This window comes from Nothobranchius furzeri, chromosome 9 (assembly GCF_043380555.1).
Source record: "Nothobranchius furzeri strain GRZ-AD chromosome 9, NfurGRZ-RIMD1, whole genome shotgun sequence".
NCBI lineage: Eukaryota > Metazoa > Chordata > Actinopteri > Cyprinodontiformes > Nothobranchiidae > Nothobranchius > Nothobranchius furzeri.
Window position 1 is genome coordinate 44,955,380 of NC_091749.1, and position 17,255 is coordinate 44,972,634.

Genomic DNA, 17,255 nt, shown 5'->3' on the forward strand with positions numbered 1-17,255 from the left:
ACCGGTAAATTAAAAACAACTTCAGATTGTTTTCTTTGTTTTAATACAGTCAATATAAAACAAGGCTGGAGCCTTAGGACAGGATGTGATTCAAGTTCTTGTGTGAGCCTTGAGCGCAGCTTTGTTTTATTTATACTCATTACAGAGAAAACTTGCTCACAAAGATACATTTATTTTCACTCTACATTGTAAAGTATGAAAATAAAGTTTACACAACCATTTCGCGGGCCGGATTTAACCTGCTTGCGGGCCAGATCCGGCCCGTGGGCCGCATATTTGACAACCCTGAATTAGTTTAACTCTGTATGAGAAAAAAAAGTTGTATACAAGTACTATAGGCTTTCTGATTTGTGTGCGTGTGTGTGTGTGTGTGCGTGTGCCTGTGCGTGTGTGTGTTTCTTCAGACAGGATTGTTCAAGTTCTCTGAGGAGGAGTTTTTCATTCAACCTCTGGAAAAGTTGGATGATGAGATCTCAGCACCACAGGCCCATGCCATCTACAAACGACACACGTCTCCTCCCTTCCAGGGTCCAGTCCTACAAAACATCTCAGGGAAACAAGCTCTCAACGGTACCTGTGGAAACCAAAGTAAGTTGATACTCCTGCTTTATATGTATGCATGCATTTAAATTTGATATTATTCAAATTTCGCCTTTTCTTGTTTACTGGATTAAAACTGGGTTATAACGCCATTGAATAGGACACGTGAGTTAGTAGAGAAGATTATGCAGATGGCGACCTGTGCCCTGATTACTCCTCTGGTACTGAATTCATAACAGGAATGATGATTATGTTTTTTTTTGTCTTTCTCATGAGCTTGCCTCAGACTTATAACTGGCACCGGTCAGGGGAATAAAATGTAGCTGCTGATGAATTAGCTGCTTTAAATTCTGACCTTTTGGAGCTGATGCAAAATGAACCTAGAGTTCAGAAAACACTGGGGAGTTTTTTTGTAAATACATTGAATGTAATGCCAAATATAGGTCGAACGCTTCAAAGATATTAAATAAAATCAGTGTTGCAATGTAAATGTTGACAAACGCTTGAAAGAAAACCCTTGTTTCTATTTTTTTTGTTGTTTTTTTGCTTACCTAGAATACTTGAACTATGCACAGTCAGAAAATGATTAAATCAACAAAATAATAAAAATAAAACAAATGTTTTTAAAATTCCTAGAAGCTCTGACAATTGAAACAATTATTTTCCCCATTTACATTCCTTTTTGGTTATTCTCCCACAGTTTATTTTCCTAAACTGTTGACTTATTTATGAATCATTTTAAAAAAAATTCATTTCCTTTGCACGTTTTGCATATCATTTTATCTTTTTATACATGTAGAAAATGCAAGCTGGTAAGCTTCCTGTCATGTGTTTCCAAAACAAGGAACAACCTGGGTTCGAACCATCCATCATATTTCTGAATGACCCGCTCTAACTCCTATTCCTACTTGCTATAATATAGAAATAATTATGTCGGTGGAAAAACAACATTTTTACATAGCTGGCACTAAAACCAACAAAAGACGCATGTGACCGACGAGAATCTGACATTTCATCATGGCTGATCTGTGGTATTTGTGGACTTAACAGAGCATGCACTCTGGAGGGAACGCATCCTCCATGAGCACACTGATCTTCCCAAAGGAAATCCTTCTGCTATGTTGTGATTTGGGACCCATTGTGGAGCATCAGATAAACCGCACAAATCTGATTCCAGATCATATTTTATTTTACAGCTACGAGAACGCCCAAGAATCTCCTCAGCTTCCCGATCTTACATGCCGCGTTGTCATGGTAATCAGACTGAATGACCGTTCAGAAGAGGCTGCACTCTCAGACATTTCCTAATAAAACTAACTCCAAACAGAACGACTCCTTAAATGTAAAATGTAAATGAAAACTCAATGATTTATCATGCTGATTCTTTTGCTTTTTCCTGACTGGAACCTCTTCTCCTCTGTAACTTGTTTTGTTCTTTTGTGCGTTAGCAGTTAGTGTTTCAGTCTCGCTGTCAAAAAACAAAAAAACAAAAAAAAAAAAACAGGGAATCCCCTCACATGCTGAGGATGTAGCGTGACCACATGGGGTTAACTGAGGGCGTTTCTGTATGTAAATGACCGGGTTCATGAACACCTGGGTTCGCAGAGGTGGGATTTATCATCAGATGGTTGCAGAGGAACGTGCGTACGAGAGACCACTGCATGTTTCATAAATCAGGATTTTGGCTGTACGTACACACATTCTAAATTTCATTCATTGGAAGGAATTTTGGAGAGTTTCTACTAACGATGGATAAATGAGGGCCCTGGAGTATAAGAGTTCCTTCTCACATAAAAAAGCTCCAGACTGAAACTTACACTTTTAGAGATTTATTAAACCACTGAGGAATCCTGATTAAACAGGTTTGTTTTTGTTTTCATCACACAACCACAGTAGTTATGTGTTATTCTCACAGTTTGACAAATTCACACAAAACACATCCACCAGTTACAAAGATGGTTTTGTAACTGCTGATTTTTGTCAATCCTTGATGCATTTCTTAGTTTTAATGGTTTTAAAGTGTTTCTGCTTATTTTCACTTTGGAAAACAAATCCAGTTTACCTTAAGTTAGTCTGTGAGCAGACTTTAACCTTCTTCCAACACGGATGCTGTTTGTGATTAGTTGAATACTACTGTATGTAGTAAGTGCACTAAAACACCAGATACAGTATAATGATGTATTTCTCCATTTATCAACTTTCTGTGAATGGCTCGTCTTCACTTGTCATCTAGAATCTTCTGGTGCTGTTCCTTAACTGGTAAAAGCCATTAAACTCACGGAACAACAGTGACTACGTTTACATGCAGCCAATATCCGGGTTATGATCGGGTTAAGGTTGGCATTCGGGTTTCTGAGTTGATCAGAATAACCCGTTTACAAGCACAAATAGAAAGAGTTACCCCTAACTTGCATAACCCGATGTAAATGCGGACGTTGGGGTAGTGTCAGGACGTGTGGACTACGTCCAGACGCAATATGCGTCATTTCCGGTTCTTCTCGTTCCGGTATCCGTGAAAACAACAAAATTTTTCCCAGTTCGGAAGAGATAGCAACCGCGTTTGTTTGCGCCTTAGTTTCCTCGTCACTCCGAAAGTGTGGTGCTGTGCCGCGACTCGCCATGTTGCTCCCAACTTGTTGTTTACTTCCGGAGTTCTGGCGCATACAAGACGTCTCGCTACTCAAAAGACCAAGATTCCTTGTGAACAGAGCATGCGCAGAACACACGCTTTGATGGGGATATCCCGGTATGCGTTTACACGACCAAACATTCGGGTTAGAAAAGGGTTACGCCAGGTGTAGTAACCGGGTTTTTAAAAACCCGGTCATGAGCATATCCGGGTTTCTGGTGGTGTTTACATGGACCTGCGGAACCGGGTTATTGTGAATATTCGGGTTTTAAAAGGGTTACTGGCTGCATGTAAACGCATAGAGTTAGAAAGTGACTTGTTTATAATAAAATGGATTGCAGTACCTACATTTGACCACATGATGTCATTCTTACTTAATTCTCACATATTGCACCGTAAAGTCTATTTTCGCATCTTCAGATTCTCATCACAGTTTTGAGGAAAGCGAGAGACGGCGGGAACGGTGGGAGTACCGGCACCAGAGGAGGAGCAAAAGAGTACGTCAGCGCTCTGTCAGCAAAGAGAAGTGGGTTGAAACGTTAGTGGTGGCTGACCCAAAGATGGTGGATTATCATGGAAGCAAAGCTGTGGAGAGCTACGTCCTGGCTGTCATGAACATTGTGAGTTTGTAGATCTTGATAATGTTTCACCTCTCAAATGTATTTTGTTCAAATGCATTCAGCTCTAACAATTTTTTTTGGGGGGGGGGGGGGGGGGGTTGCTCACATAGGATAGGTTGATATATTAAAGGTATACTAGTGAACTTTTACATATTTTTACATCATTTTCTTGAACCAGCATGTGCTAAAATGACCCTTTACAGGGTTCATGAACCGTCACTCAGATAGACCCCCATCGCCCTCTGTGGCCAAAATATCGCACTTGCAACTTCAGAGTGCCGGTCCGCTCTGTTGGACTTACACAAAAATTGAGCTTACGTACCTGGCGCGGCAGTCTGCTTCCAGCACATTTCTTGCATGTTTTAGATCGTGAACACAGCTGATTTGTTTAATGGATTAATGAACCGCTCACGTAGACACTAGTGAAGGCTGGGAGACATTTTAGCTGTTAGATCAATGTGTTAAAAAGACAAATGGACAGCGAGGAGATGAATTTTGATTTTGGTTCTACTAAACGGACACTAGGGGGTGCAAAAAGCAAGACAAATCTGCCTAGTCTCTCTTAAAATACTAAAATATAAGTAAAAAGACACTCACATCAGTTTAAGAAATAATTTCAACATTATCCTGGAGAGTTTTGTTTTTTTGTTTGTTTTACTGTGTTTTGTTGTCTCATTGGAGGACTCTGTTGTTGTTGTTGTTTTAATCACAGCTGCCATAAATGCATGTTGTAGCCCTGTAACTGTTTTTATGTGATTGGTGCATGTTAGAAAAGAACATCCTCATGAATGCCCTGACTCGCCATTTCTCAACTGAACGAGGTCTGCAGCTTCTGCTGGTTTCCCGTTTTCCCACAATGCAACCTGCTGTGTTGTCTTCCTCTGATAAATGAGACGCACATGCATCCAGCTTTTCAAGTCCCAGACGTGTATTTTACGTTTTACCACTGCTCTGGCGGCTTTAGCTTGTTGCTGCAGTGTCAATAAATCTGCTGTTTTTCATTTAGTGGAGTAATCAAGTGCAGATGAATTCACACTTTGAGTCATTTCAAAGCAAGTTTAGATTTTATCTAGCTTGACTAGCTGCAAAGAAAAAAGTGAAATAGGAAGAAAGTACCAAGTAATAATTTTTAAGATTCAGTCTTCTTTCATTAGTACATAGTCTGGCTATAAAAAGGGGGAAATAAGAAAATATCACTTGCAAGGGAAAAAAAAAATCTAATGAACCCTGAATGACTCTGCAGAGTCCAGAGGCTGGTGTTGATGTGACACAGGATTAGTTTACTGTACTGCTGTGACAGTAACGCTAATAATGAGGATTTAAAAATGTGTAGGAAATGAGGAGCAGCAAGATGGAATTACGGAAGACACGAAAGAACAACTCTTTAGTGAGCCCTCTCAAATGCATCTTATATTTTTGGGATGGTGGTGTTTAACACCCTAAACTTCTCAGCAGAAACATCTTATTCCTACGCTGTCAGCGAGGTTCACATCACTGTGATCAAACTCCAAGCTCAAAGATAACCTGACCACCAAAAATACTTTAAATCAACAACATGTGGTGCTGTGCAAAAGGTCTTGAGTCCTCTTTGAATCTGGTCTTGTTCAATAGTTCTTCGGGCTTTCTGAAGGTCTGCCATTATTTTTAACTTTTGACTTTTCACTCTGTGCCAGTCCATTTCCTGAGTAATTTCAGATTCATTGGATAAAGTATGGCTGGAGCTAACTGGTCCTTAGTACTATAATAGGTGCAAAACAAACAAACTAAATAACCTGACGTTTTGACAGTTTGTCTCTCTCTGAAGAAGACATAATCTGTTGAAACGTCACTTTTTGCAGGAGATCACTAACAATAGTTAGCGAAATGCAACAGTGGCAGATTGTATCCTTGTAACCTGGAGAACCTGGTGGTTGGAAAACAGTCAGGAAGCTAAAGACAGATGAGTTAGATGCATCTGTTATCCACATGACAATCAATCTTTAGGTTCACTCTTAGTTTGCTGATGACATTTGGGGTGCAACAGATCATCATTGTTGGGTTATTTTTTATTAAAACCAGTTCACCTTAAGAGAAGTCAAACGCACAGAGGACAGAGGATTAGAGCAATATTATTGTTCAATTTTACTTTGCAAAGTGGAGAGATGAAATTAATACACACCCAAGCATGGTTCACCAGACCTCTCAGCAAACGTACGTTCTCTGAGGGTATTTATTGCAAGCACACACACATAAAGCACATCACATCACATTCCTAAACTGATCCATCAGGTGGAAAGCTGTTTAACGTAGGGAGTGAAAACAATGTCACATTTCCCTCATACAAAACCAGGTGCATTCAGTCAACATTTTATTTCTCATGGGAGTGTAGCCAATATCACAGAACAGCATGATCTGAGGAAGGTCGTTGTCCTCCCTGGTGAGACGGGAAAGCTGGCACAGGATAACACTTTGCATTTAATGAAGCAACAGGTGTTTTACTTAAAAGGCAGTTTTGATTTTAAGCAGTAATGACAGCGAAAACCACTTTTTCCCTATCAGTTATTGTTCTGTGATCCACACAAATCTCTCTCTATGGTTCTGCACGCACGTGGTCCTCAGACTGGTCACGTGAAGGGCCGAGGCGCCGCCTGTTCAATCCAAACGAGTAAAGCACAGCAGTGGTCATGGTGACGAGGAGGAGAGGAGCTTAAAAAATCCCTTGCATCGTTTAAGTCACACGTATGGAAGCATTTTGGCTCTCCTGTAAAATACAATGATGAACACTCTCGCACGTGCCTCCAGTCTGACGGTGCAGTGCCGCTCACACGTACACCAACACGTACACGTACCTACCAATCACTGTGAAAGCAGGGAGGGAGGTGGCACGCGCAGAATCTCTTGGACAATTGTTACATTAACGTGGTGGGACCTGAAAAATTGGTAGGGATGAATAAATATAGAAAAATGATGTCATTTCCTGCATTCTGGTGCAGTTGCACAGGTTGTTAAAGGCTCATTTTACCTACAGTATAAAACGTAGAAATGAATTGTAAAAAACACTAAAAGTGGAAACTTCCACTAAAATTTTGAATGTGTTTATTTTATTCTTGTTGATAAGAATACCAGCAGGTGGCTATGGACTGAATTTGAATTTAGTGAACCATTTTAACAACCACGCCTCTTTGTTGTATCCCCATTTTACAAAGCAAAAACATAATTGATCCCAGTCCAAATAGTATTATTACTAGTCTAATTGAAAACACAGACACCAACAGGTATTGTGTTAGGAATTGGAGAATCAAAATAAGTGACGTCATCAATTTGAAAACAAGAACCTAATTGTTCTTACTACCAAAGTTTTTCCTACCTGAAATTAAAATAATAATTTGAATGTAAGTTCAGATATTCAAATAAAATTACTGATAGCTGGATGTTTTTTCATTATATCTATTTAAAATAAGACGTTTTACTAGTAACAGTTAAATTATGAGTGTTTAAAGTGAGAGTCATTTTAAAAAGTGAGGGGGACACGCCCCCCTGTGACCTAATGGCTCCGACACCTGTATGGTCCACTGTGTCCATGAAGGGGTGGACATATTCAGCAACAATACTCAGACTGTGGTGTTCAAAGGTGTGAAGGACTGAAAAACATTTTTTACTTATTTTTCCTGATTATAATCAGTCACTCAGTATGACTTGCAAGACGTTCATTGCTACTAGAGTCCACTGCAAATTTATCAATTAAATGGGTGTCCTACATCTTTAAGCCAGACTCAAGGGGTTCAAAGTGGGACAAGACAAATTTCCCCATACCATTAAACCACCAACAGCAGCCTGAACCACTGGCACAAGGCAGGATGGATCCATGCTTTCCATGTTCCTGCTGACTCATCAGACCAGATGATGTTCTTCCAGTCTCTCATTCAATCCCTTGTCCAGTTCTGTTGTATTGCATCTTCCTCTTCACAACAGCCCATAGATTATCTATGGGGTTAAGGTTAATCAAGGTCAAGGCTCTCCTTTTTCTCCGGACTCTGAGACATTGACTTCCAAAGGAAATTCTAAATTTACTTTCATCAGAGAACATAACTTTGGACCACTCGGCAGCAGTCTCGTCCTTTTTGTCTTTAGCCCAAGTGAGATGCTTCTGATGTATATTGCTCGAAGTACAGGGAGAGGAGGAGGAGTAGCAACCATTTTTTCATTCAGACCAATTAATCAATCCCTTACCAATTAATAGTTACAGTTCTTTTGAGCATCTTATTCTTATTTATCCTAATTCAGATTGCAAAACTGTAAAATCACTCTTGTTTGTAGTTTTGTACTGTCCACCAGCCCCCCCCCCCCTCTCTCTCTCTCTCTCTCTCTCTCTCTCTCTCTCTCTCTCTCTCTCTCTCTCTCTCTCTCTCTCTCTCTCTCTCTCTCTCTCTCTCTCTCTCTCTCTCTCTCTCTCTCTCTCTCTCTCTCTCTCTCTCTCTCTCTCTCTCTCTCTCTCTCTCTCTCTCTCTCTCTCTCTCTCTCTCTCTCTCTCTCTCTCTCTCTCTCTCTCTGTGTGTGTGTGTGTGTGTGTGTGTGTGTGTGTGTGTGTGTGTGTGTGTGTGTGTGTGTGTGTGTGTGTGTGTGTGTGTGTGTGTGTGTGTGTGTGTGTGTGTGTGTGTGTGTGTGTGTGTGTGTGTGTGTGTGTGTGTGTGTGTGTGTGTGTGTGTGTGTGTGTGTGTGTGTGTGTGTGTGTGTGTGTGTGTGTGTGTGTGTGTGTGTGTGGTGTGTGTGTGTGTGTGTGTGCGTGCGTGCGTGCGTGCGTGTGTCTGCTCTGTCTTTTCGATCCCCAGTGAGTCATGGTGGATGGCTGTTTATACTGAGCCAGGATCCTCTAGAGGTTTCTTCCTGTTAAAAGGGAGTTTTCCTCTCCACTGTTGCTACATGTTTGCTTAGTATGAGGATTGATGTAAAGACACTGACACTAGTCAGTGTCTTGATGCAACCTGCTGGGTTCCTTATATAGAAATAGTTTTTCTGACTGGCTTAATGAACTGACCTGTATTGGAATGTCTATGTGAAGTGCCTTGAGACGACTCTTGCCGTGATTTGGCGCTATATAAATAAACTTGAATTGAAAACTTGAAAAGAGTAGCTGAACACAAGGAACGCGACAGCTGAAACCTGTCTTGCATACGTCTGTCTGTGTTTGTGTGTGGTGGTTCCTTGACTCCAGCTGCAGTCCACTCTTTGTGAATCTCTCCCACATCTCTGAATGGTTTTAGTTTAACAATCCTCTCCAGGGTGTGGTTATCCATTTTGCTTGTGCACTTTTTTTTACCACATCTTGTCCTTCCTTTCACCTCTCTACTAATGTGCTTGAACACAGAGCTCTGAACAGCCAGCCTCTTCAGCAATGACCTTTTGTGCCTTGCCCTCCTTGTGCTAGGTGTCAATGGTCATCTTTTGGACAACTGTCAAGTCAGTGGTCTTCCCCATGATTGTATAGCCTACAGAACTAGACTGAGAGACCATTTAAAGGCTTCAGATGGTTTTTGACTTAATTATGTAGGAGTTGGTAAATTGAGTGCTTTAAGAGCTTAATTTATTACCTCTACTTATGACCAATAAGCTGTGATATTCTGTATAAATATAGAATATCAACCTGTTTGGTCTTTGGATGTTTAATCAGAAGATTCTAGGATTATTTGTTTATTCAGCGATTGTAAACACTTAGTTTTGATTCAAGGAAAGAGTCAGGTTTATGAAAGTAAGAATTTATTTTCCAAACAAAACATGACAAGTTAACTAATATTTACTGTGATGGATGGATCTAGGTGGTGGAGATGTGGTATATGGTGCCTATGTGTGAAAATGATGTTATCAGAACTTCCGTATCTAGGAAAGCTGAGTTCTGGGTGTAAAAGAATTTGGTTTTTGTTAAGCTATGAAGTTGATTCTTATCAAAAAGCATCAGACGCAATCACACTGTGTTCTACCACACCCTTCTCGGAGACCCTCTTCGCGGATCTGGAAGTCATTGAGGTCGGATGACCTCTGGGCACCCAGGTCCAGTAGATTGACTACAGCGCCAGCTTTCCTGTCCAGAGATGTCGCCAGGCACACAGGTTGGATGGAACCGTTTGCTGTGTCAGCTTTGCGACAACCTTGACAGCGTGTCAAAGGTTGCTTCTTAGTTAAAGAGACTTCACTACGGACGGCCGTTTCCGTAGCTTCCTCTAGAGCTCTGTATAACTGGAACACTGAGTGATGAGAGCTTTAATGCGACCCCGACTGCTGAATCACCAGAGTGATTCTGTTTTTATATTCTCACAATAATTTCTTAACAAATCAGAGCGTGCCATGTTAAGGGATATTACCAAGAATCTCAGAAGCACACCTTCTTTCAAATACAGACGTTCTGATTTGTGGGTTAGAAAATATCTATGTGTCATGCGTTGGACTTAACTTTAATTTGTCCTTGTGTGGGTGTAGATGGTGATGGCCTTGTCATATCAAACATTACTGATCCATATATAAATCAATGTAATACTTCATTTCACAGATTAATCAAAACATTTCATTTAGCATTTCATTTAGTGTTCAAATAACATTTGTTCATCAACCAAATTATTCTTTAATGATTAATTAACCTATAAGTTTTAAATGTTCACATTATATTTAAAGGGGCATTATGGAAGTTTGACAGCCAAAACATGTATAGAAATAATAAATTTCTTCTTCATACTGTCATGAGCCGGGGTGAGTACTCTTCTCATCTTCTCACCATCTCTGAGTGCTTGGTTTCAGGAGTGGGAGCAACAGCTGTTTCTAATCAGCTGATCAGCGGGCCGGTTTATAAGGAGGAAGGTGGACATGACTTGACGCCGGATGATTGCCACTGACTGGTAGTTTCTAGCCCTCGCTTGTCTCTAGCTCTAGTTTCTCTAGTGTGTTTTTCTCTCGTGACTTGGATTGATACTTTTTATGGATTTACTCACCTCAGGTCTGGATTACCGTCAGGATCTGTCCCGACGCCATTTTGGATTATTCTCTGGTTTGTCTTCTGTTTCACCCTCCAAGTGCCGACCCGATCTCCTCCACCTCTCGCTCCCTCTCCAGAACCACCCCGGTCCGGATCCAATTTCACCATTCACCTCAACCGCTCTACATTCATTCCCTGGACTTACCCCGGCTCACCCATCCCACACACGGCTCGTCTCTGTAAGCCGTAAGTCCCTCAGTCCGCAATTCCCCTACCATACTACTTGTTCCATACTCACCCCTGTTCCTCTCCCCTCTAGACGCTGTTTCCCGTTTCTGCACCCACTGGTTTTCCAGTGCGCTCTTAGTTCATCGTTTTATCAATAAATATTATTATTTTTTCAATCTACCCGACTCTGACTCTGATTCTGCATGTCCTGGGTTAGACTCTTGCCCCACAACATGACAGAATCATCTGGCCAAAACACTAACCCCGCGGAATCAGTTCTCTCAAACATCTCACACCGCTTATCTCAGCAGGAACAAACTCACCCTTTACTTATGGAACAACTTACAGCAGCTAACCAACGTTATCAGAAACCTTGTCCCACACACATCAGCCACCCCCTTCAGCGGAACCTTCAGCAGCAGGTCAGGTTGCCGCCGGTAGTCCTGGACCGGAAGCAGCAAGGTCCTGGAACGAGACCCACTTCCGTGTTGCTCCATCCCCGCCATCCATCACTTTCGATGGTGAGTTCGAGGAATGCCACAGTTTTTTATTACAGTGCCAACTAGCGTTCCAACGTTGCTCTACAGCTTTTTCAGACTCTGCTAAAATCTCCTACATAGTAGGATTATTGAGAGAAAGAGCCCTACGTTGGGCGGAGGCAAAAAGCCACAATGACTCTTTATTGGATGGTCCTTTCTGTGATTTTTTGTCTGATTTTAAAATGACTTTTGGGAGTTTTGAGTCTGTATCTGACATTAGAAAGAAATTATGGCATCTATCACAAGGCAGGAGATCGGTGGCGGACTTGGCTGTGGAATTCAGGATCCTAGCAGCTCGGACCACTTGGAATGAGGACGCCCTCATGGGAGCATTTACAGAGGCCCTAAATGACCGAGTTCGAGAGCAGCTGGCTTTATGCCAGGAACCCACTTCTCTGGAGGAGCTCATTCGGCTGGCAACTTCCATCGACAAACAGCACCGTGAGCTGAGAAGACGTGAGTCAACGTCCATGGTTCCCTCTTCGCATGAGAGAGCGTTAGGAGCCAGAGGGTGGGTACAAATGGACTCACCATCAGCAGAGGAACCTATGCAGATGGGGAGAACTCGTCTTTCTCAGGAGGAGAGAGAGCATCGGATCAGGTCAGGTCTGTGCTTGTACTGTGGAATGTCTGGACATTTTCGAAGCAATTGCCCCGCTCTGTCAAAAGGGGGAGCCCACCGGTAAAGCCGGGACTACTGGTGGGTGGAAATTCAGACTCTGCTAGCTCTCGGTGTTCTTTCCCTTGTATGTTGATAATTGACTCTAGACAGATATTTATCGAGGCTCTCCTGGACTCTGGATGTGAGCAGTGCCTTTTAGACCCTCAGCTGGTGACAAAGTGGAGGATTCCCACTACCAGGTTGTCTAAACCACTATCTGTCTCCTCTCTGGATAACTGAGGTCTGTCCACAATCACCCACCAGTCCGTACCCATCCGCCTGTTGGTGTCGGGTCGAGCAGGCTGCTTCATGCGCGTTCACGCTCAGGCATAGCCCATAGCATTTGCTATCCATAGCTTTAGCAACAGAGAGTGAGGCAGTGCCAACTCAGCGACTTTGTCGCTGTTCCTAACGCCTAGTGATGAACCTAGCTACATTTCTGAGGACCCTTAGCTACTTTCTTCTAGATATTTCCTGCAAATTAGAAACAAAATAGCCATTTTCGCTCCGAACCGTTCTTTGAACATTGTTTCAGCTGTCAACAAGGATGTAAAAATTATAGATACAAAAGACATCATTGATGCTGTAGCTCACCTGGTAAGACGTTGGACTCTTGTGCTGAAGATCCGGGTTTGATTCTGGATGTGAACATAATTTATTTGGAATTATTTTTTTACATTAATGGTATGTTTTTTTTTAAAGTAAGATGCCCAAATTTTTATTTGAGACTCGCCGAACGGCATTGAATTCACAGATAAAAAAGATGTGGGTTCAACTTTCATTTTGGAACAATTTTTCAAGCAAGGGAATGGAATTATCTGTGAAGCTGATGGACTGGCCCATCTTAAACCTTGGCCTGAGGGGGCAATCGCGAGCATTAAAATTCAAAACTCCGTAAAGTCCCTTTAAGAGTTCATTCCTTGATTAAGCAACTAATCCGATCTGAGAGTGTTCACTTTATTCAGAGGCATGAAGAGTCCTGTAGACGATAAGGGAAGCTTGAGGAGGGAACATTGTTGTTGACAATATGTTATCGTAACTCCAGCTAATGGGATGCAGAATCCAGCAGATTAAAGGAAACAAATGCAGACTCTTGTCTCCATGTCGACCAGATATTGAAGGGTCAAACTGTATTTAAAACTGACCATTACTGGACATTACAATTAGCTGATTAGTATGCCACCAAGGGTCTTCAATATTGAACCTTTTCACAATATTCTAGTAATCTGAGATACTGAATTTGGGATTTTCATTAGTTATCAGTTATTATCATTAAAAATCTAGAAATAAACATTTAAAATATACCAGTGTGTGTAGTCAATGAATCTAATATCTAATTTACTAATTAAATAATTTTCTTCTATGGAATTACTGAAATAAATTAACTTTTTCACGACATTCTAATTTAATGACCTGGGGCCTCATTTATCAAGCTTGCTTACACACAAAACGGGGTCGGAAAACTGCATAAGCAACTTTCCACGCAAACTTTGGGATTTATGAAAGAAAACTTAGCAGAAAAATGTGCGCAACTTTAAGTTGACTAGGGACCTGGTTTACACATATTTTGGACATGGAGAACACCTACAGTGCTGCTGCTGAGAAGGAAAACATTATGAAATCCTGCAGCATTATCACTTGTACTGCTTTGTTTTCACACAGAACAAGACCCCCCACACGCACGCACACGTGCGCTCGCGCACAAACACATGCGCGCACACACACACACAGCCTGAAGCGCAGAATACGGAATGCAGAATATCAGCAGGAGGACAGATTGAGACAGAATGTCATGCGTCTGTGACAGTGTGTGTGTCCTGTCACTGTGACCCGATTGATCATGTGCCCTGGCTACATGTACAGGGGAGATTTCTGTTTGGCTGACTGGTTAGTGCGCATGACTTTCTCCCAGGAGTCTGGGGATTGAATCCCGATTGGACCACTGTTTTTTATATCCACCACAGATCTCTCTGAAGAACTCAGCATTGACGGCTTCAGCAACGCTGTGCCACTCTGTGGATTTTCTCTTGTTTGTTTTGCAAAAGCACTTCCTTTCATTTCTCCACCTCACCCACAAGTACCTCAATTTCTGCTTCTGTGAAATTGCGCTTCCTTGATCTGCCTTGATCTACGGTTGCCATCGTCTTTGGCGAAGTGCTGCAACAGCCGGCTTATGTATATGCATGAGATGCACAAGGTACTTTGCATTGACTATTTATGGCAGTAAGTGGGCGTAGTGAGGGCGGGATGTGATTAAAAAGCAGCTGAAAACTTTTCTAGATAGTTTCTGATTCATGAAGCGGAGATTGTGTGCAGCTGTGCGTACTCCATGTTTGATAGATCACAAACCTACTTGGTGTAAGCACATTTTTTTTGCTGAGCTTAAGTACGGTTTTAGTAAGGATTCTACGCAATGTTTGATAAATGAGGCCCCAGCACTTGTAGATTATTGGATTGTTTATTGAGTGAAAAAATCTCTCCAGATGTTTGGATGTACTGTCCTGGAAGAACACAGAATATGAGGACAGGAAACTTGCAGCCAGCAGACAGAGCGGACTTAACAGACAATGATACACACAGGAAGCAGCCATTACTCCCTCCTTCCTCTTGTGGATCTTGTTGAGCTTTTCAGCCTTTGAACTTAAAAGTCTTTAAACAATTCTTTGTGAAAACTGTATCCCTGAGCTTCAAGGGAACCGGAACCTACATGTATCTGAACAATAATGTCATCATCTTCCTCATACACTGGTTGTTCCACTGTCTCATCACTTATCCTGCCTTAAAGTTTTCAAAATAAAAACAAAATGTTTCACTTTTTCTGTCCAAAAAAGCAATTTTAAGCTTTCCACCTCTTTGGGTCTCAAAGAAATTAACATGGGCCCTGAGATTTACAGTCAATCTGTTCTAATTAAAAAGCACGGCAGAGTGTAAATAAAAATTCCTTCTTAATATTAGAGCCTTTGAAACTTGGCCAAAATGCTAAGTTAGCTCAGCAAAAACAGCCACACTAATGTTTATAGCACATGGCTGCAGGGAGGAAAAAATCAATTGGCTCAAAATAGCTACTTGATCCTAAATCACAACGTAAACAATGGAAACAGTAGAGGAAAAGGAGAGAGACAAACAAAGTACCTATATGTGTTGTTGCTGATAAGGTTTGTTCAGACTCAGTAAACGTTTGTGATTAACTGAGTCATTCATTTGTCAAAACTCATCAGAAATAAGTTTTAATATGTTTGCACATGAAAGCTAAATGCTGTCTGGCTGCAAACAAAATGAGGGGGATTTTGCATGTGTGTGTGTGTGTGTGTGTGTGTGTGTGTGTGTGTGTGTGTGTGTGTGTGTGTGTGTGTGTGTGTGTGTGTGTACTAAAAAAACATCTCATGAACTGCTGGATGGATTTTAATTAAACTTCAAGACAGTAATTATTGGATGTACACAAACAACTGATTAACTTTAAAGTTAGCCCAAATAAAGAAGAGGCCGCAGCTAACACACGTTTCTGAGCTAATATTTTTTTTTGCAGTAGCTCAACATTATTTCCAACACAAACACTAACTCTTGTGCGTCAGGAAAATTTGACCAAAACTGTTAAGACTGCTTTTGGGGCAGCAGTAGCTCAGGTGGCAGAGCGAGTTGCCTCCTAATCGGAGGAGGGTCATGGGTTTGACTCCAACTCCCCACCAGGGGTATTCTATTAATGTGTCCTTGGGCAAGACACTTCATCCGACTTGCCTGTGTTGGTGGTGGTCACAGAGGCAGACGGCACCAAATGGCAGCCTCGCCTTTGTCAGACCGCCCCAGGGCGGCTGTGGCTACATAGTAGCTTACCATCACTAGCAGTGTGTGAATGTGAGAGTGCATGGAAGCGTGCGTCTTTGAGTGTCCTAAAAATCACTATATAAGTTTGATGTACCATTATTATGAACTTTTATTATTTATTCTTTGAGATAAGAACATGAATCCACTTCTTTGGTTTTGGGATAATTAGCACCAGGAGACATGATCAACTAGCTTTGTTCCCTTGTTTTGGCTGATCAACTTATTATTTTTGTGAAACTACACATTTGTGGAAAAGATCAGATTTTTTGAACCACATCCAGTAGAAAAGGTTTTGCTTAATGTATCCAGTGACATCATAACTGGAAACTGGTACTTTCAGAGTTCTACTTTGTGTTAAAAAAGTTCACTTATTGAACATGTAGTGAATATTAAATTATATTATAATACTATTTTTAAGAGTTTGTTTTGTTTCTTTTTTTCTTTTCTTTTTTTTTTTGTTTACAATTTTTTTTATTGATTTTCTTCATTTGGGTACCAACACATATAATGAAAATATCTCCACTCAAAACATAAAAAAAGACAAGAGACAATTATGTGGCATAAATGTACAAATAAACACAAACATGAAAACATTGTGCCCAATACCAATTTTCATTTCCCTTCTTTTAGCAAACCCGAATTCATGGTATGTTTGAAGTAGAACAAAAATAAAGAAGGGAGTGAAAAAAAGAAAAGAAAAAATACATACACCCCCTGCATACATTAACAATATCAAATTACTTTGTTGTTTCACATTGTATTACCTGTTTCCAAAAAAGCAAAAAGTAACTTCCAGATCTCATCAAATTCATCTAACATATTTTTTGAAAAATAGCTTATTCGTTCTAAAGCCACAAAGGATGTCATAGCTTCCAACCAGTCTGGGGTTGCTCAAATGTAAGGTTTTTTCCAGCAACGTGCAATACATCTTTTAACCTCCAATAGGCAAATATCCATAAGATGTTTTTTAGAATTCGAAAGGATAAAGTTGTTAGGATATATGTTTAAAACACACAACTTAGGGTCTACAGGTATTACTTCATTAATTATTTTACCAATAATTAAAAGAGTCTCCTTCCAAAAAAGTAATATTGGTTGACATTCCCACACACAATGAAATAAGGATCCCCTTTGAGACTTACATTTAATACATGTGTCAGGTACATCAGAGTTGAACTTATGTAACTTAGTTGGTGTGATATATTGTCTGGTCATCCATTTGTACTGAAGTAATTTGGAGTTTGTATTAACAGTTTGGGTCTTAATTAAAGAACAA

At 40.8% G+C, this 17,255-nt stretch overlaps 1 protein-coding gene across 3 annotated transcripts in view; it reads left to right on the plus strand.

Annotated features, from left to right (window-relative positions):
* The window catches only part of LOC107381755 (A disintegrin and metalloproteinase with thrombospondin motifs 7), a 195,738-nt gene that overhangs the window by 49,475 nt on the left and 129,008 nt on the right, over positions 1-17,255 (plus strand). For all 3 annotated transcript variants that reach the window (XR_008559369.2, XM_015953607.3, XM_070554887.1), the window contains exons 3-4: positions 405-588; positions 3,590-3,789. Coding sequence is in view for 2 of the 3 variants with exons in the window: in XM_015953607.3 (XP_015809093.3) it covers positions 405-588; positions 3,590-3,789 (384 nt within the window). In the remaining variant the exon portion in view is untranslated. The remainder of the gene's footprint in view (positions 1-404; positions 589-3,589; positions 3,790-17,255) is intronic.